Raw genomic sequence first — 19,630 nt, forward strand, 5'->3', positions numbered from 1 at the left:
ATAAAGTTTTCTGAAACAAAACTAAAGGATTGATCATATTCTCATTAATGAGAACGATGCCATCCCAAAAGACTTTTCCTACATAATCATTTTTATATATAAGCTTATATACAAATGGTTTTGACGTTGAATGGGATAATCTGCAAATAATAGACATAATAGTTTCAAAAATGTCAAATTTTTTTGCTTTCAAATATGGTGTCGCATTTCAAGTAAGAATTTTTTTTCCCCAAATAAGAACAGATTTTTGCGGCATCCAAAGAGGCCATAAGCCTTAAAAATCATTTTTCTTCAAAGCCATGTTCAACATTGCTGGAAGAGGAACTTTTGAAGAGATGGGTTCTTTGCACCAATGCCCTAAATCTCGACATCTAATGTCCGAAGATAAAACTAACCCATCAAAGCAAAGGGAAGGATTGGTGCTAGAAAAGAAACTGCACCTCTTTCTACAATTCAAAATCAGCTATATATTGTCTCCATTGATCATTTCCAAGTCATGATATCTATAAGCTGAGGAGCAGAAAACAAAGCTAGAAAGAGGAGATTAAACAAGCAATATGATGACTCTTTTAGCATAAAATAGAAGAAGAAATAGTACACAAAATCCTAAGAGCAATGCATGATCAAGTTCAAAATAGACCATTAATATTATGAATCACACACTAAAAAGTATTAATAAACATTGTCAGATCATATGCTACTAAGCTTGATCAAAGCTAAGAAATTCTATAAAACTACTCAAATCGTTTAGACCAAGCAAAATCCAAAACATCATTAAAGCAATCTTTCATTAAAAGTAAACATTGGGTCGGAGTCCTTCGGTGGTAACAAAGAGTTCCCACAAAGGGTTCTCACTTCATCTTTGCCTCCGTAAATAGGACATGACGATTTACCCGAGGATCATATTTTCGAAATTCAAGCTTCTCCGTGAATTTTGGAGATTTTTTTGTTTTTCGCTTCACATAAAAAAAACCAGTCCCAGCAGCTGAAAGAAGCCTGATGAAAATGTAAGACTTCTCTTTCTTACCCATCCCTTCTTGTAAAGTACCCTATCCTAACCAATCAAACCTGCAAAAACATCATCCAAAACTAAAATGACTCTTCAGTATGGAAACTGGGGATAGAAAATCTTACAAGACAGTTGCATTTAATTCTTTAAATACCTACATATTATTTTACTGTCGCAAGCAGCCAATGATAACAGCACCTTCAACTGATGACACAATGGATTGTTTTTTCATTAAAAGTAAATTCTCATTGTTTCTGACAAAAGCTTACAATAACACAATAAACTTTTCCATCAACATTAGCAATTAAAATAACAGCGACGGATCAGCAAGTTGAGCAGCTCTTATAGAATTTTCTACACTACTACGATGTACAAGAGCCTTCCAGAGTTTTCCACACTACTATGAAACCACTAGTATTTTTAGGTAAATTTTCAGTCTTGTACCTATAGGAAGTGACCAAATGGCACATTTCGAGCCGTTGACGTACGACCAAGGCTTTTGAATAAGAGTCCCCCTCTTTTAGGGATCAACTCTCAACATTGTAAGCTCTCCATTTTAATACATGCTTTATGCTTGTTTCTCATCTGAACTCAGGTGTGCTTTAATGTTGCCCAAGTTTTCTAAGAGGTTGTAGTGTTGGGTGCAAGGTCTTTAGATCTGTCGACACAAAGTTACAATTACTTGTTGGAGGTTGGCACAGCGCATTCTTTAATTGAAGCATGTGTGTTACATAGATTTGAGTTGAGGCAAGAATTTCCCCAGTCCATATTAGTTGGTACTAAGGTTGTTACTAAAGCGTGAAGGCAAGTAAAGAGTTTCTACACCATACAAACATGGGAGGATCTCAATGAGTAAGAATTGCAATTTCTTCGAGAGAAGGTGGAAAGCTCAGTACAAAAGAACTTGAAGAAGCTCAAACATTCTGGATCAAATCGGGAGTGTGTTAAGTACTTGATTACTATAATACTTGGCATCATCAACATGACGGAGAATGACAAACTTGTTATTATGGATGGGGGTCCAACTATAGGAAAACAAAGGTATCCAACACATAAGGTACAAGATTTGGCAATGAATAAAGGAAGATAGAGTAAACGAAGCGTCGAAAGCAGTCACTATTCATCTTATGCAAGTGAAGACAATGTTTGTCTGGCAGAACAACACAACTCACAGAAATGTGGTGAAATAGTGGCTTTCATGTAGTATATAATGCCATTAAAAAAATAGTGGTTTCATAAGGAGCTCTCGCAAGGTATTGTTAACAGTATTATTGAAAGAACAGCAGTAAAGTTGGTGCTGATGTCATTATTTGCAGGACGTCGAGCCATAATAAAAATATTTTTTCACGGGGATTAAAAAGGGTTGTTCCCAACATTATATAAAAGTGAACTACTAATTAGAGCAAGCAAACATACGCGCTTTTTTGTCTTTTCATATCTAAGATCTGTTCTCTGTTGCATACATTTGCATACAAGACTAAATCCATATTAAATTAAATTTGCGTACACTCGCATAGGTAGCATGTTTAGATCGGTCCTAGTGAAGAATTTTGAGCCTGGCCTATCCACATTGAGTACCACCTAATGAACAGTCTAGATCGTGCTTAAAAATCTACCTGATTACAAGTTTCAATAGTGTTACCATGACATTTGCAAGAGGTCATCCAACTGATCTAATATTCAAAATCTAACTTGAAGTGTTCTCCGTTAAAATCCAGAGGTTATTGGAATGGCTAAGGCCTCTGAATTGAAAGATAATGAGAAAGATCAAACCTAAGTGGACTCATGCAGTAGGAAGTGTGTGCAAACAATCTTTCACTAGGACCGTAAGACCTCATCAGTTCTAAACAATGCTGGTGTTTGTTATTCAAAAATAAGAAACGGTCTGTTGGTCCTTGCTTCTTTCTTATCAATGAACGGTTGTAGGTGATCTAACAGACAAGTGACGCATGAAAAGTTCACCCTCTAGTTAACCTACTGCACAATTTTGTGGTCATACACGTCAAGGAATTCCTCAAACCTTGGGTTCTCAATAGACTGGGTAGCTAAATGGGGTTTTAAAGAAGGATCCGAGTTCGGAATTTCAGCAAATTCACAACTCCAACGAAAACCCATGAATGTGCACATAAACACAAACAATAAATTAGGATTAATGCAGGCATACAAGACACAACGATTAACATAAACCCATCTGTTTTAAGCACTAGATCCAGGAAATTCACATTGAAATGCAACAATATGGAGGGATATATGCCTTGCTACCAGCATGTGACAATCAAATTCAGGATTTATTTTTTTTTGAAAATATATGCATAAAAAAAACTTATGCCATTCATTTAATCGACTGGAACCTAATTCCATTAAAATCCAAAAAAATGCAATTCAAAGAATTTTTATTGGCAAAAATGCAATTCAAAAAACGGCTTTAAGCAATGTGAAAAATACAACATAAAAACACACCATCTACTAAGCAAAAATAAGAACACAAGCAACATAAGGAGTCCAGCTTCTAATAGCCCTCAATGACAATCCCAAGATACATAACTAATACAATGTACGTAATAGTGAAATGGAGATTGTTCTAAGCAGTTCCAACCAATAGGAGAATCATGTTGATACATTTGCAGAGAGAAGAAACAAAAATATTACCATCACTCAACATGTTAACCAAATACCAAATTCTACAATCATCTAAATATAGAAGAATCCAATACCCCAGTAAATAATTAAATGAGAGCCAATACCAAATAATCGAAAAAACAAAAATTGCTACACATGTCAGAGATCATCCTTAAACGATAGAAGAAGCAAACCCCCTTCCCACCCGCACAAAGGAGAAGGGGGAAATGAAAAAACCAAATCAAACGAGCGAAATAGGAAACCCATATAAAAAGGGGAAAATGAAAAACCCAAATCTTCTTTTAAGTGTAAATCTTAAAAGACGATCTTTTAAGTTTTAGATAGGAATCATGTTTATACATTAGATAGGAATCCGAAGATGAAGAGAGAAACAAAGAATATCACTACTGTGTAAAATAAGAGTTTGAGATGTAAAACTTTAAGTGTCAAGATGTATGAACAAACTAACTCTTGAATATTTCACCATGTAAGAAGCATACCCATTTGTTTTTGCTACAAATAGAATAGCTCTATTTGGATGCAAGCAAGGGGTGTAAGAGTAGAGGGAATCAAGAGATAGGAGCCAACACCATCTTAAGGGATAGAAATTCTGTTGCATATGGTGGGTTTTACATCTCAGTCCTAAAACCCTACCCAAAATCAGTAAAATCAAAGCCCAAAACCCCAAATCTGTAAAATCCAAACCCAAAACCCTACCCAAAATATGAATAAGAAGCTTTTAAAATAAACACCTCAACCCAAAAATCTGAAAAAAAAGAAAAAAGATAAGAGAATGGAAGAAAAGATCAAGTCAGAGAGAGAGAGAGAGAGAGAGAGAGATTCTGTTGCAAATGGTGGGGTTTACATCTCATTCCTAAAACCCTACCCAAAATCAGTAAAATCAAAGCTCAAAACCCCAAATCTGTAAAATCCAAACCAAAATCTGAAAAAAAAGATAAGAGAATGGAAGAATAAGATCAAGTCAGAGAGAGAGAGAGAGAGAGAGAGAGAGAGAGAGTGATTACCGATTATGGGAGCGATGAGAGGTAGGGGTGTAAACGAGCCGAGCTTGGCCAGGCTCGGCTCGGCTCGGCTCAGGCTCGAACCAGGCTCGGGCTCGGCTCGGCTCGGTCAGGCTCGGCCAGGCTCGCGAGCCTTACCGAGCTCGGGTTATATTATGTTCACACCCCTCATCTTCCCTGGACAGCCCTACTAGTGTAATTTGACTACTTTTTTTACACTATGGGGGGTGGTCCTAGTAACAAATGGGGTTCCAAAAATGAAGTGACATATTTTGCCCCCCTCTTTCACTCCCTGGACAACCCTTTTAATGTATAAATTAATATATAATATATATATTTAAATATATTAAATTCTTAACGAGCCTTAACGAGCCGAGCCTGGCCTAAATTAGGCTCGGCTCGTTAAGCTTAACGAGCCTGGTGAGCCGGCTCGGCTCGGCTTGTTAAGGATTCGAGCCGAGCTCGAGCGAGCCTCCGAGCCCGAGCCAAAATTGACACCCTTAATGGGAGGCGAGGAATCGGGATGCGTCGGCGAGTTGGGTTGAGAAGTGCTAGGGCAGAGAAGAGAGAGAGGTATGGCATGAAAACAAAAAAGAGGGGCGCTGATATCCCCCCCAACCTAACGGCGCCCTAACGCTCAAAAGTTAGGCTTTAACAGCTAACTCTAAACGGGGCTATATTCCCCCTTTTTTTTCTTTTTTTTTATGACGTAGTGTGTCCCCACCCCCTTAAATTATGTTAGTGCAATTCCAGTTTCATATTATTCTTTTAGCTGTACCATTGATGAGACCATCGATGAGACCTGAACTTCATTAGCAGTGTGCGTGCAATTGCAGACAGCAGTTCCAGAAGGTCACCAGCTACTGATCGAATCCCTCGCCAATGCTTCTTGAGATTGACTTCATGCCCTTCTTGAGAACCTTCTCCGGATGTAGATAGGTTGCTTGATTGATCTTTTAGTTCTAAGAGATCTACCTACACACTGCCTTTGAAAACCATAGTCCATGTCTTTAAAATTGTGGTGTGCAATTCTAGATCCCCATAGAAGCCAGCTTATGGGGGTTGTATCAATCTGTTTGGATGTTATAAGGTTATGTTTTATTTAATATGTAGTGTTCATGATCCAATATGGCATGGATTAAAACATTATGTCTGGGATCTTGGATGTGGGTTCCTCAGCAATTGAATATGAAAAGCCTTTAATTTAGATTTGTGTGTTGTATGTGGTTTAGTGAAGCGGGATTTGGTTGAGAAGATGCTTTTACCTTCTACAGAGGAATGTATGCAACTTCCATTGCCCGAGAAACCACAGTACCACACTCATGTTTTTGTTTTACACTTTTTATAATCTCATATTATTGGGTGATCCAAAGCGTTCATTTAATTTGGCCTAGGTGTAGATGGATCTTGCTTCAAAAATCATCTCCATTGAATGATTGCAACCCTCAGATCTTTGAAGGTTTCTAATATTGTGATATCCATTTAAAACATCTACATTTCATAGGGTTATGATAATAATCTTATAGAGATGATTTTTGGGCCAAGGCCTATATCTAAGTCCGGGCCCAACAAATGAGCACTTTGCATCCCATCCCATGTAGGCCATGTTTATTTTGGATTTTAGGAACTGATCGTTTCCGAGTCCAAAACTGATTATTGGACTCAAATTTATGTTTAATTTTGGTGGTTGGGACTATTGATTTGATGGGCCATCATAAGGCGACTCGGTGGGTTCAAGTCTGATGTTAAACGGATGAATTATTTGCAAGATTGAGGTGTTTGAAAACTATTGGCTCATGAACTGACCAAACAGGCAACCGATAAACTCTAGTCACCCAGTTGAAAGAGATTGCACATTAAACACATTGAACTACGATAGTTAGGAAACCCTTTCAGAACCAGGGTTTGGCCAGCTTTCTCAATCCTGCCCTTTGCGGATGTTATCGAGAGACTGGTTCAGGAAATCATTTCGTTTGCTCTTCCTTGTGCCATATCGAAAAGAACAAGAAGTGCATGAAAGAAAAATTATCAATGAGCTACTCACTCTGCTCCTAATAATAATGGTGATAACGATCATGATCGTGATGATTATAATTATAAAAATGGGAAAATGATATGGCAATGAAGAATAAGACCGATGGGAGAAACCAACACTAAGAATCCACTATAGATAATTACCTTTTTGGTGAGTTTCCTAAACCAAAGTAACAGTTGCATAACATGTGATGTGGTCGTTTTCCTATTCTGCTTGTAAAACAGGTCTGCCTAGCATTATATACTCTCAAATGATTCTAGTTTCTTGATCCATCAAGCCTTAATTAGGGTTCTGCACACAAAAAAAAAGCTAATGTTTTGATATTTGTAGTCCTTTTATCTTATGCATTGAATCCTCGCTCGGTATCGGACCAAGACCATGTGGGTTGCCTCATGATGTTCAACAAGATCAATGGTCTCCCTTGCACATACATATAGGGTGCAACAGAAGAAATGATCACCACGATCGATTTTCATAATCACGGTGAATAGAAAGGTACCAGATGCAAGGAAACAAAGTCGCAGATTTGAAATTTAGGTTCTCTGGGTCACAATAACCATTGCCTAATTCATAAATCAACTAGAAGGGGAAAGCACTCCATGGAATTTCACATAAGTTGATAGATTGCCATAAGCAGTTATCAGTTAAATCCATTAAGGGCATGTTCAGTTGCGTGCAGGAAACGGAAAGGAAAAGGAAATGACGTGGCAGAAGGAAACGAAAAGGAAAAGAAACTGCTAAGAAAGCAGTAGGAGTGCGCATTCAGTTGCCAGGAAACGGAAAAGAAACAGTAAAGAAACAATAGGAATGTGCATTCAGTTGCCAGGGAAAAGGAAAAGAAACAGCACAGAATATGTTATTTACCACATATAAAGCAAGTTATGCCCCTTAAGCCCTACCAAATAATCCACTAATACAAATAAATACTCAAAAAAACTTAAGAAGCAGATTTTAAAAGCAAAATAATGGAACCAACAAAGAAGAAGTTAATAACTCATCTCTTCGCATCAACTCTTTCTTCCTCCTCCTTGTAGGACAGCGGGGCATCTTACTTTAAAGAAGAAGTTAATAACTCAATGGAAATGACAACACAATAAAAAACAAGGCATCTTAAACACAACCACAAACAATCACACATCCATAAACTCTTCCTCCATAAACCCCCTCCCTCCATAAAACTCTCCACAAATCACACATCCTTCCATAAACAACCACTCCATAAACCATCCATCCATAACCTATCCCTCCATAAACAACCCATCAATAAACCATCCATCCATCCAAACAACACAACCACATCTACCTTAAATACATTTAACTAAATGGAACTAGAAAAAAAATAACTGTGAGTATTGATTACCTTGGAAATGATGGGACGATCTTGACAATGAAAATCAAATGAGAGGGTGACCACCTGCAAATGAAAGGATAGCAAACCCGATTCAAAAGCCTAAACAAATAAGATCCTAAAAATTTAGATCCAGGCCATCAGAGCATTCACCAACATTCACCATCAAAATTGAAAACAATCAAATATAACATTCACCCTAGATAGTGTTCGATCTGAAAAATCAAATGCAATAAACAAACATAAGCTACAAAAATCTGATCCAACAACCCTAGATAGTGTTGGATCAACATCCCAACAAAAATCAAATGCAATATATAACATTCACCAACATTCCCACAAAAATAGTGTTCGATCTTATATAACATTCACCAACATTCCCAAAAAAATCAAATGCAATAAACAAACATAAGGTACAAAAATTCAGCCAAAACCCCAAAAAAGAACCCTAAAAAGCCCGGAAAAACCCAAAGAAGAACACCAATATAGTAACCCTAACCCTCGAATTTTCAGCAAAAACCCAATATAGTAACCCTAACCGTTGGATCTGAAAGAGGGACGTAGTTAGAGGACGAGAGGCGGTGAAGAAAATGCGAAGAAGAACCCTAGACCCTCGGTCTTGGATCTAAAAACCAGCACATGATGAACCCTCGAAGAGGTTCTACAAAAAAACGAGAAAGAAGAAAGGGAAGGTACAGAGGTAGAGAGGGAGAAGGAGATAGAGAGAGAAGATCTTCTCTTACCGTGCCGGAGCTCCGGAGAGGCTGGGAGCTACTCGAGGATGATGAAGTTTCACTGCTGCCTGGTAGGGTTTCCACTTCTCTCGAGGAAGATAAAGTCTCGACGGTCGCTTTTTTTTGTTTTCCACAGCGACGTTATTCGAAGAAAATAGTTCCTTTCCGAGTCTCTGTGACGGATTTTTACTCGAGGAAAGTGGGCCGCGACGATGGATTTTACGGATTCCACGTAAGACTTTTAAAATCAGAGCATTTCCCTTTCCCGTCTACAAAACGGCTATTTTAATGCGTTTCCATGGAAAACAACACTCTTTTCCTTTCCGATTCCCTTTCTAGCGTTTCCTTTCTGATTCCCTTTCTAGCGTGCAACTGAACAGAGCCTCAGAGAAAATAAGACATTTCCCACAAATACAACCAGAATAATTCAAATCAACACAGTTTATATTATAAAAAAATCAACATGAAACAAAACTTGCATTTCTCGACAGCTACTTCCAAAGGACAGAAAGTCGACTCAAACACAAAATCAAAAGCATTCAAGACCCCAAATCAAAACTAGCTCCCTTTCACACCATCAGTGGCAAAAAAAAAAAAAAAAAATTAACAATAAAATACCACATCAATCAAAATCAAGACAGTCACACGTTAGCAAACTGCAAGAAAACCTAAATAGGAACAAAATCCAAGAATTTGCACCGAATGCAATCGACTTGAAGGTAAACCGAAATACATAGGTTACAGAATCTAAAGGAAAGATCAAATCGCGCTGATATATGCAAAAATAGAACAATCGGAGCTAGATTTCCAATCTGGACGCTGTAAACCCTAACAACATCAAAATCAAAGGGCCAAAAGAGCCACATGGAGCATTTGACAGAGACGACCCTAGAATTTATTCAGAAAAGGCGAAGAAACGAAAGAAAACAACAGCAAAAACTTGTGGAAATAAAAGCAGAATTGAAAAAGGTAAATGAGAGAAAAATGACCTGGAGGGGCTGATCGACTTGAGAGTGGTGATGAAAATGGTACATCCGTTGAATTACCAAAACTTATTGATTGCCCAAAAAGTGGAAAAATTACCAAAATGGGTGATCCAAACCATTCATTTTTAAGGCCCTCACATAGATAGGGTGTCCACAAAAAATCAGATCCATAGGATCATCCTAACCATTCGAACTGTGGAGGCAAAAAATGAACTAATTTGTGAAGGTTTAAAAACATCCATTTTACCTCAACAAATCGTAGGGTTGGGATGATCTTATGGATCTGATTTTTTGTAGACACCCTATCTATGTGAGGGCCTTTAAAATGGATGGCTTGGATCACCCAAACAATGTGGGCCTCCACTGTATTTTAAGCTAGTGTGTAGATAACTCTCTACACATATGTGTAGGAACCGTTTTCTCATATATATATATATATATATATATAGAGAGAGAGGAAAGTGTCTCTAGTCTCTCCCCTAGATAAGTTTATCTACTCCTTCCTTTAAAAAAACACAGTGGGCCCACGCTGTTTGGATGATCCAAAGCATTCATTTGATAGGTCCTAACATAGATAGGGTGTGCCCAAAAAATCAGCACCAAAGGGTCATCCTAGAACTTCATTTTGTTGGGCACACCGTGTCCAAAATGGACGCATATAAACGTGGACGTTTATATGTGTCCAAAATGGGTACCACAAGGCACCACAAACGAAGTTCTAGGATGACCCTTTGGTGCTAATTTTTTGGGCACACCCTATCTATGTTAGGACCTATCAAATGAATGCTTTGGATCATCCAAACAGTGTGGGCCCACTGTGTTTTTTTAAAGGGAGGAGTAGATAAGCTTATCTAGGGGAGAGACTAGAGACACTTTCCTCATATATATATATATATATATATATATATATATATATATATATATATATATATATAGATCGAAAGGTTGTGATCGTCTTGAGGAAATGATATCTGGAGCACAACCTATTTACATTATAGCCCATCAAAGGGACGGTTTGGATAGTGTGGGTCGTAGAGTACATTTTGAAAAATACTGGATGAAACGGGCTTACACCATATTAAAAAGAACTCCCGTGTACCGTCTCATCATCCCTCTTGTTAATTTTTCTCGTGAAAGCACCCATACTACTTGGACACACTCCAGTTGTTATCTTAGAAAGGTTAGATCGCAAACCCTAATTTCAGAAATCGGATTTTTTTTTTCTGAAAACCCTAATCTGATTTTGTTTCGATTGCAGAGACATTGATCGATCAGGATGGCGAGCACAATCGACCCGGTGGGAGAGCCGATCCCGACATCGGCCGTTCTAATGGCATCTTCGAAGCACATCGCTACAAATTGCAGAGCAGAGAACTTGGCCTTCATCAATTGCAAGCGAAAAGACCCTAACCCTGAGAAATGCCTCGACAAGGGCCAGGAAGTCACTCGATGTGTTCTAACCTTGTAAGGAAATCTAAATTCTCCTCTTTGCTTTCTCGAAATTCATTTTCTTTTCAGTTTTTGTCTTACGAATTTTCTATTTTGGACATTGATTGCATCAGATTGCGTAAATTAGGTGTCTTTTTTTTTTTTTTCCTCTCTTTTCTTTTCTGTTGAATTAGGATAGCGGAAGTTGAATTTCACGTTGTTTGATGAAAAAAGGCTGATCTGAAATAGAATTGGAATTTTATCTTAAATGTTCTATGGACACTGTTTGTTTGATCTGACAGAAATGCGTGGACTGAAGATAGCTAGTCTGAACAAATATCCTCATATTTTTTACTTACATTTACCCAATTTAACACTAAGTTCTTCCGGTGACACGAGCACTTTAAATTTCCATTATGGGATTCTTGCAATTTTCTGCAAAGTGATGAAAATCCTCCAAAGTCCAATTACATATAGAGTGATTATATTTCTATACCTCAGTTGTAGTGTCATTATGATGTTGAGCTTAGCACACGCGAGAAGGTCTGGCTGGACTTTTGTCATGTCTCTATGATGTGAAAATTCGTATGAAACAGAAGGAAATGGATTGATACAAAACAAAATTCTTACCGAGATGTTTTGTTCCTTGTTCTTGTACCAATTTTCCCACTAGTACGAAATGTTTCATTCATATAAGATGAAACTTATCGGTATCAATAACTAAGCCTTCTTTACAATCTCTAGGAGCTTACTAACTTTGATTTTCATCTCCTTTTTGTCAATAAAGTATTGTTTACGTGTAAAAAGAAAAATCTCAGAGAATGATGGTTATCTTTTGAAGAATGGATGGTTCTCTATTATGCTTCTTGCGGTGGGTGCTCAATGGTGTCTCATCTCCAATAAATTGATGATCCAATACATTCTATTGAGACTCAGACGGTACGATGGATCAGGTGTCAACATTCAACCAAAGGCGTCTTGGTAATCGGCAATAGCTAAGCAATGTGGCCATCACACTTCGGGCTACCTATGAGAGTCCTTATTCATCATTTGTTGTCTTGGTATCCATAATTGCAGCTATTGAGGTGGGTGATGGCCAGATGATTGTGTTATTGAGCTATTGGGCTAGAGGATTGTGTTAAATAGCTATTGTGTTTTTAAAGGTAGTTGAGCTATGAGGCAGTTCATGATTAGTGAAATATACTTTTCCCGATTAATAAGAATGTTACTATAACACGAACAAAGGATATGAGAAGAATAAAAAGTAGCATGGCAATCAAATTACATAATTGGGATAGGTGTCCTAATAGTTATGGAAGGTCTAGACATGTTTCCTGCCAAAGAGCTGACTACTTCATTTGCTTAGAAAGGAACTGAACTGAGCAAGCCATGACTAGGACGTATAATTTTGATAAATTACTATGTTGTTTTTTAACAGTATAAGTTACTATGTTGTTGTAATACGAGAAAATGATCAAGAAAACTAGGAGCAACAAAACATCCGTATTACAAATTGGAATAGAAGTCCCAATAGTTAGGGGAGATTTGGAAATGTCATTGCCCATTAGAGAGTTCGTTGCTTCATTTCCTGCATTGTAAAAAATGTGATGGAACATAAAGAAACCAATACAGGATGTGCAAATATTCAAGGTCCTATTGGAAGGCTTTTTCACCATGCTAAGCAATTTAACAACTTATACTGAAAGAGATCATCTTCACAATTTCCCTTCCAGTTGCTGCCTTTGAAAGCATATGATTTACGATAAACCTCTCCCCACCTTTCTCCCTTGTCCTAACTTCTCAACAAACCCCACTCGATTCTTTCTTGTTCAATACTGCAAAAATTCTCATCTTCACAATTTCCCTTCCAGTTGCTGCCTTTGAAAGCATATGATTTACGATAAACCTCTCCCCACCTTTCTCCCTTGCCCTAACTTCTCAACAAACCCCACTAGATTCTTTCTTCTTCAATACTGCAAAAATTCTCAAAGCCCAAATCAGTCTTTCCTGGTTTCCAATGTCCATTCCTCATTTCTCAAGGGATCTTTAGTGACCAGCTCGCAGAAGATCAAGACATCATGGCCACACAACAAGGTCAAGACGTTACTTCTCCACCCTCCACTTCATGGACATGCATCTATTTCTAGTGTAATTTTCTTTATTTGCTGATCTGATTCATGGGGTAGCTACAACTACACTTCAAATCTTAAAAGCAAGAAAATGCCTAAAGCAGTAATTGCTGAGGAACTGGTCAAGCCTCACTTTGGGAGTTCCAATTTTGTATATTTTTTAAGGCAAGCAATTGTTGGGCATGCTTGCAGTAACTGTTGCTGACATAGAAGTAGCTTAGTGGAAGATGAATAGTGCTCACGTCATTACTTGGATTTTGAATTCTGTTGAACCATCCATTGCTTTAAATCTGCGTGCTTACAAAACATGTCTGGAGATGTGGATTTATCTCTGGAAGATCTACCAACAGGCTAATCTGGGTGGACAGGTTGTCCTTCCAAAATCTTTCCGACAGCTCCTCTAAAGAATTTTTAGAACTCCAGGGTCATGCAATTTCTCATGTATCTCCGACCTTTTTAAGACCATCAGCACAAACGTTATTATCCACAGCCTGTTCCTTGACCTCCATTCTGCCTTGTCCGAATTGCCTGTCATTGAAACTCGTATACATACTTAGGCAATGTTAGACATGAGGTCTCCTTCATCATAGGATATCGTATTTCTAGCTCACAGTGACAAGACATGACCCCGGCAACGTGATAAGCAAGATGCAATGCTTTGAATGCAAGTATTTTGGACATCTTGCCCCCAACTGTAATAAAATTAATCTTTGCTCTTATTGTTGACGTCCTGCCTATATAATTTATAAATGTTTTGTCATCCTGAGGCTCTTGGGGGTGGCCAAAACCTGCCAAAGGGAAATCAACAGGGGCATCTCCGTGGAGGTCGAGGTCGAGAGGGTGGCGCTCAGCATGCTTATTAGGAAACCCTTTCAGATCCAGGTTATGGCCAGCTTTCTCAATCCTGCCCTTTGCGGATGTTATCCAGAAACTGGTTCAGGAAATCATTTCATCTGCTCTTCCTAGTTCCATATCTAGAAACCTCTCTGATACTGTTTTTTCAAGTAATCCTACTAACAACACAAGACCAACTAATTGAACTTGGTGTTTAGATTTGGGTGCCTCCAATCATATGATTGAAGTGCAACAAAATCTTTCTACCATTCTGAAATATATTGGTGATCACCAAATTGTGACGTGCATAAAATTTTATATTAGTAGTTCGGGGTCTTCTTGATGCATCTTATTTTGTGGATGTCAATTTGTGCATATTACTCTAGCAAAAACTCACCTGGCTTCTATCACACATCTGATTATATAAATGTGGCAATACATTACTGCACCTGTATAATCTTTTTATCTTGTATAACTAGTTGTTTGGATTCACACAGGTAAGATAATCTAGCAATGAGAAATATTCTTTGCTTTTCCTGTGTGACTTAGATTTCCATTGTTGTTCTCTCTTGTCTGCTACAAGCCTAGCACATTGCCTATTATAAATCATCTTATCATTTCCTTTTGTTTGGTTGGCTTTGGTATTTCTTAGATGGTACCAATGCCAAATGAAGGTGTGTTTTGTTTCATACTTGTATGCGACAACAAAGCCAACTAACTATTATTCTGTGGGCCAAGTGGTCTGTTGTGTTTTTTTTTTCTTAATGAAATTTATGCACAAAATTCATTTGTCTTCTTATTTCTTAATGAAATTTATGCACAAAATTCACACAAAAGTGTGATCTTGCATCCTTGTTCATATCGTTTCTAATCCAACTCCAATGCAGATTTTGACTAACACTGCTTTGATGTGTGTCTAGTCAGTTTTTGCCTTCATATTTCTCAGTGCTTACCTTTTTTGTCTTGTTTTTCCTTTTCCTTTAGTAGTGGAGAATTATGTTAGGAAGACACTTCCATGCTATACATTTTCACGTAACACGTCCTGGCCCACTGCATAAATTTTTTTATGGTCGTTGATTTTGTTGATCTGGTGGGTCACCACTAACCTGGCCCATTGCCTGCAGGCAACGGGATAATCCTAACCTGTTGTCCAGGATGCTGATAGAAAAGATGTCTTTTTAAGGTTTTTAGAAGCCAAAAAAGTCAGACCCTTTTTGTTAGTGTGGTGATCAAAGGGAAAATCATCCAGTCATGGTGGGGCCATAGGCAATGGACTGCATTAGTGGTGGCTCACTAGATCAATGCAGCCCGTCAGCATAAAAAGTGGTGTGTGTATGGTGGATAGATCATGTTACTGAAAAAACAGTTACATGATCTTCGTATTATATTTCTTCCCAGGAAGTTTCTCATGACCTGAAGCAACTCGGCCTCCTTGAGTACTGGCTTGAAAAATGTTATTAGATGATACTATGATATACTGCACTCAGTTCCCCTTTCCTTCTGAACATTAGTTTGTCTGACCCTGCACATCCTTTGTTAAATCTTCTCATTTCTATGTTTGTTGTCAGTTTCTTGTGCTTGTTGGTTCCATTGGGTAAACAATATCCAAATTAGAGATTCAGGGTTGCACAATAAATTAAGCCTCCACTTAAACAATCTGCTATCCCATCCCTGCAATTTCGTATCTTGTCATCTGGTCTCACCAGGCTCATATGTCACAAAGCAAGGTCCAAAGATGATCCGGAAATCTTCCTTTTTTGAAAGATAAAAGAAACTATAAGAATGATCCTGAAATCTTCTAGAATCCCATTTAACCAATTTTGTAACTTATCCCTCGTTATGCTTACAAATTACTTTCCTTCTCCTGTAGGCTGAAAAGTCTTCACCAAAGGTGCTCAAAAGAGATGGATGCTTATGCTGGTTGTATGTATTATCACACCAATGAGTTCGATCTATGCCGCAAGGAGCAACAGGAATTTGAAAGTGCATGCCCATTGTCTGAATGAATTGTGGAGGCCCGTCTTACTCTTATGAATAATTCCATAAAGACATTGAGGTGAGGGAATCGTCCATGCTCTCCTCTCTTAAAACTGTTTTTAGTGTTGAAATACATTCTGTATGATTCAGATTCTGGAGAACTTGTTTCTGAAAGCAGATGAGTGACAACATGCCATTTGCGGCCATTGTTCTTGTTAATGTAGCCATCTATACATAAAAATTGGAGCTACCAATATTGATGTGTTACAAAGCTGATTATGCTTGGAAGCCCTCTATTGCCTATTTATTAGGTGTTGATGGGTAGACCAGCACCTCAGGAATCTCTCCATCAGGCCTAAAGAGTGTCTGAGGAAAGTACAGTTGTAGAACAATGGTCCGGCCGAAAACGGACTGAGAACAAAAGAAAAAAGAAATAGGAGATTGATCTTTTCCATATGCCGCGTCTATTTTCTAACAAAAAAAGAAAAAAAATTGGAAATGTGACATCGGTTTTTTTTTCGACGTGTTTGGTTGGCCATATTTCCCTTTCATTGCCACTATAATGGTGTTTTTCTACTGAAATAGTGTTTGTCTGGGAAAGAAAAGTAAAAGGACTCATTTTCCCTTTCACATGGATGTTTGGTTGTTGCCGTGCACTGTTCACTCTACTTTCTTTGTCTGCGAAGAATTTCCCAAGTAATATCATTTCAAGGTTTCAGTTCACCCAAATCAAGAGGAACTAGGAAAATAAACTAGAATTTTACATCTATTTTTTTTCTACTAGGAAAATGGCATCATTTAGGGGCCATTTGGATACGAAGATTTTACAAATCTAGGTTGTAGTTTGAAAACAGCGTAAAGGAGGGGTCATGATCAAGCTGTTGTATGCTTCTTGGATTTTCAGTGAGAACTCCATGTCTTAGAAATCTCCCCCTTCCTGAGATCTCTAAAATCTGGAAACATGGGACGATTCTTGCTCTCTTGCCGTTGGAAAGAAGGGCGAGCAATCAGATAATGAGCGATAGTCTCTTTCTTCTCTCGTCTCCCATCTACAATTTTGAGGAAATCCAAGATTCTAAAATCCGCTTATCCAAACGGCCCCTTACTTTCTTTTTACTTCCTCCTAATGTGCATCAAAAGTGACCCTACCTCATTTCTTTACTTGATCACTTGATTTGAGAGGAAAGTTCATTTGGAAAATTTACAGCCGAGCAGGTCTGTCATGTGAAGAGTTAATGGCAACCGAACAAAAGTTTATTTTGATTTTCCACGTCTTGGTACATCCAAACGGCCACACGAAATTAATGTCCTCGAACTTCAGGCAAGCCTTGGTGTTGTTCTCCACAGGAATAGAAATCCTTAGATAAGCTTTTACTAGGATTGGTTACCTTGTATGGATAATTTTATCTGAAATAACCCACTGGGAATTTGGGATTAGATGTACACTACCTACTGGGGCTGTTATGTGAACATAGAGGATAGGAAGCTTATCCAAGCATAAAATAAACCCTAGCTTGCTATCCCCGTTGAGAACAGCTCCTAGGTTTCAATTGCTCTCTTGAAGAATTGATTGATCATATTTAGATAGTATTATTAATGTGAGATATGCTTCTCCATAAATAGGTAGGTAGGACAATTTTTCCTTGAAGTTACCTTATTCTCTCCATTTTTTTTTATTTTTTTATTTTTATTTTATGACGAAGGGTGTCCCCACCCCCTTCCCCCACCCCCTTCGAGGATAGGACTATTCCCTACGGACGCGCAGGCACCCATAGACCATGCGCATTTATTAAAAAAAAATGGGGCAATTTTTATGGCCACTGATATCTGTACGACCATGTTTTGATAAATGGGGTTAATTCACCTTTGTTTTACGCCTTTTAATTGGCTTATGAGAGCTTTTTGGGAAGGGAAGTGATATATCTGTAGAGGGGCTTATGTACTTCACATTGGAATGATCCAACGTTCCAGATTGTCACTTACACTGCAGCTGGCTGTCCCATGTACAAAAAAGGGGAGAATTTATCATTTCCCTTTTTGGGAATTGTAATAGCCTTTTGAAGGCTGGTTAAACTATTACGCCCTGGCCACTTTATAGATATTGTCCGGTTCTAGGTCGCAACCCTCCCCCAGTTTTAAAACGCATCTATAAAGGGAACGAGGGGGTCTACACATATAGCCCAGGAACTAGGAACTGACTCTCCCTTTCCGGTGTGGGACCTTACATAAACATTGTAAAATAAATTAAGTTCACCTTATTATCACCTAAAATAAAATAAATTGCGTGCTGCTACGGAGACTGGCTACCTAATAGAGAGTGGAACTGAAAAATGCGTACATGCCACATCACACAGGGAGGGGGAGTTTTCCATTTTTGATGAAGTTGTTGTTAGCCTATGAAAAGGCTATTTGTTCTGTTCCATTCTCGGTTCCCAACTCAGTTACCAACTCGGATAGTAGTAGTCTTTTTAAAGGGTAGTGATATATCCGCCCCTTTTAGTTACTTGGGATACCCAGCAGCAGTGTATCAATGACTGCAGAGGGGCTGTTGTACTTCACGTTAGAAAGGATTCAATGGGGCTGATTGCCACGTACCCTGCTGCTAGGTGTCCCAAGTAATCAAAAGGGGCGGATATATCACTTCCCTTTTTATTTTATCATTCGCCTCGAAAACCAAAATTGTAACTGTCATTCATGCATTGTTGGACACGTAGCGTGCGAACGATGTACTTAAACCATGCGGCTCGTCTCGGTGGCTTGAAAAAATAAATGCGAAAGATTTCGCCAAATCTATTTTTGAAAGATTATAACTTTTCTAGGCTGGCGACCCCCTCACACCTATTCAATAAAATCCCATTCCTCTCTCCCTTCTTCCCAATCCTAAGTTGTGAGTTTGTTGAGGTGATTTCCATTTTCATGTGATAAATATTTAAGCGGATTTCGACCCCTTCAGATTGAGAAATTTCCAGAACTTGATTCAGAGATACCTAAGGTATAACTTTGATATTCTTTATTAATTTTTTTTATTCTGTTGATAGATATTGTTTCACCTCCATTGAGGAGGAGGTGAAACAACCTGGGGTCGATAATCTACGCTAAATTCTATTTGGTTCACACTGTATTATTGATAGTATTGTTAGAATTTTGTATGAGTTAAACTTTTTTTCATGATGAATTATTTCACTTCCAACTTCCATATTGATTTTCACATGCTACTATAAATTTATATTTTGGGTATTCTATCTATTTTTGTCCCCATCATCCTTTTTAATGATTTTGTTAGAATTTTTAAATTTCTACTAAAACAATAACTTTTTCATTCACAATGAGAAGCATTGCCAAACATGCCCTTTATGTTTGTAAGTTGATTTTGGCCAGGGTCCGCATGCAACCCATTTAAGTTAATATCCTTAGGCCCTGTTTGTTTTTTTATTTGAGAATCGATGGTGAGTCCAAAACCAGTTTGAGTCCAATAATCAATTAGGACAAACAAGGCCTTAGGTCGTGTT

The 19,630-nt window shown here is 38.1% G+C and overlaps 2 protein-coding genes across 4 annotated transcripts; one reads left to right on the forward strand and one right to left on the reverse strand.

Annotated features, from left to right (window-relative positions):
• Positions 1-626: 626 nt before the first annotated feature.
• LOC143852864 (Ribosomal protein L33 family protein) lies at positions 627-9,208 on the reverse strand. Of its 3 annotated transcripts, XM_077362494.1 has the most exons (4): positions 8,777-9,205; positions 8,046-8,099; positions 1,168-1,213; positions 627-1,068 (listed from the first exon to the last, which is right to left on the reverse strand). In XM_077362494.1, exon 4 carries the CDS (start codon positions 1,029-1,031, stop codon positions 852-854), a length of 180 nt encoding a protein of 59 aa, XP_077218609.1. In that variant the 5' UTR covers positions 1,032-1,068; positions 1,168-1,213; positions 8,046-8,099; positions 8,777-9,205; the 3' UTR covers positions 627-851. The 3 variants fall into 3 exon arrangements, with proteins under 3 accessions (XP_077218609.1, XP_077218610.1, XP_077218608.1); XM_077362495.1 differs by lacking the exon at positions 1,168-1,213 and having other exon boundaries at positions 627-1,089; positions 8,777-9,208; XM_077362493.1 differs by lacking the exon at positions 1,168-1,213 and having other exon boundaries at positions 8,777-9,174.
• Positions 9,209-10,775: 1,567 nt separating this feature from the next.
• Positions 10,776-16,375, forward strand: LOC143853461 (Cox19-like CHCH family protein). Its single transcript, XM_077363238.1, has 3 exons — positions 10,776-10,933; positions 11,012-11,217; positions 16,015-16,375. Exons 2-3 carry the CDS (start codon positions 11,030-11,032, stop codon positions 16,148-16,150), a joined length of 324 nt encoding a protein of 107 aa, XP_077219353.1. The 5' UTR covers positions 10,776-10,933; positions 11,012-11,029; the 3' UTR covers positions 16,151-16,375.
• The last annotated feature ends 3,255 nt before the right edge of the window (positions 16,376-19,630 follow it).

Source organism: Tasmannia lanceolata, unplaced genomic scaffold (assembly GCF_043159265.1).
Source record: "Tasmannia lanceolata isolate RefF3 unplaced genomic scaffold, GAP_Taslan_0.1 ptg000019l, whole genome shotgun sequence".
NCBI lineage: Eukaryota > Viridiplantae > Streptophyta > Magnoliopsida > Canellales > Winteraceae > Tasmannia > Tasmannia lanceolata.

What these genes read in the sequence shown, in the direction of transcription:
- LOC143852864 (XM_077362495.1), bottom strand. Translation starts at nt 1,031, where the DNA reads ATGGGTAAGAAAGAGAAGTCTTACATTTTCATCAGGCTTCTTTCAGCT.
- LOC143853461 (XM_077363238.1), top strand. Translation starts at nt 11,030, where the DNA reads ATGGCGAGCACAATCGACCCGGTGGGAGAGCCGATCCCGACATCGGCC. An exon ending in ACTCGATGTGTTCTAACCTT is followed by an intron (nt 11,218 to 16,014) that starts GTAAGGAAATCT and finishes CTTCTCCTGTAG; the next exon opens with GCTGAAAAGTCTTCACCAAA.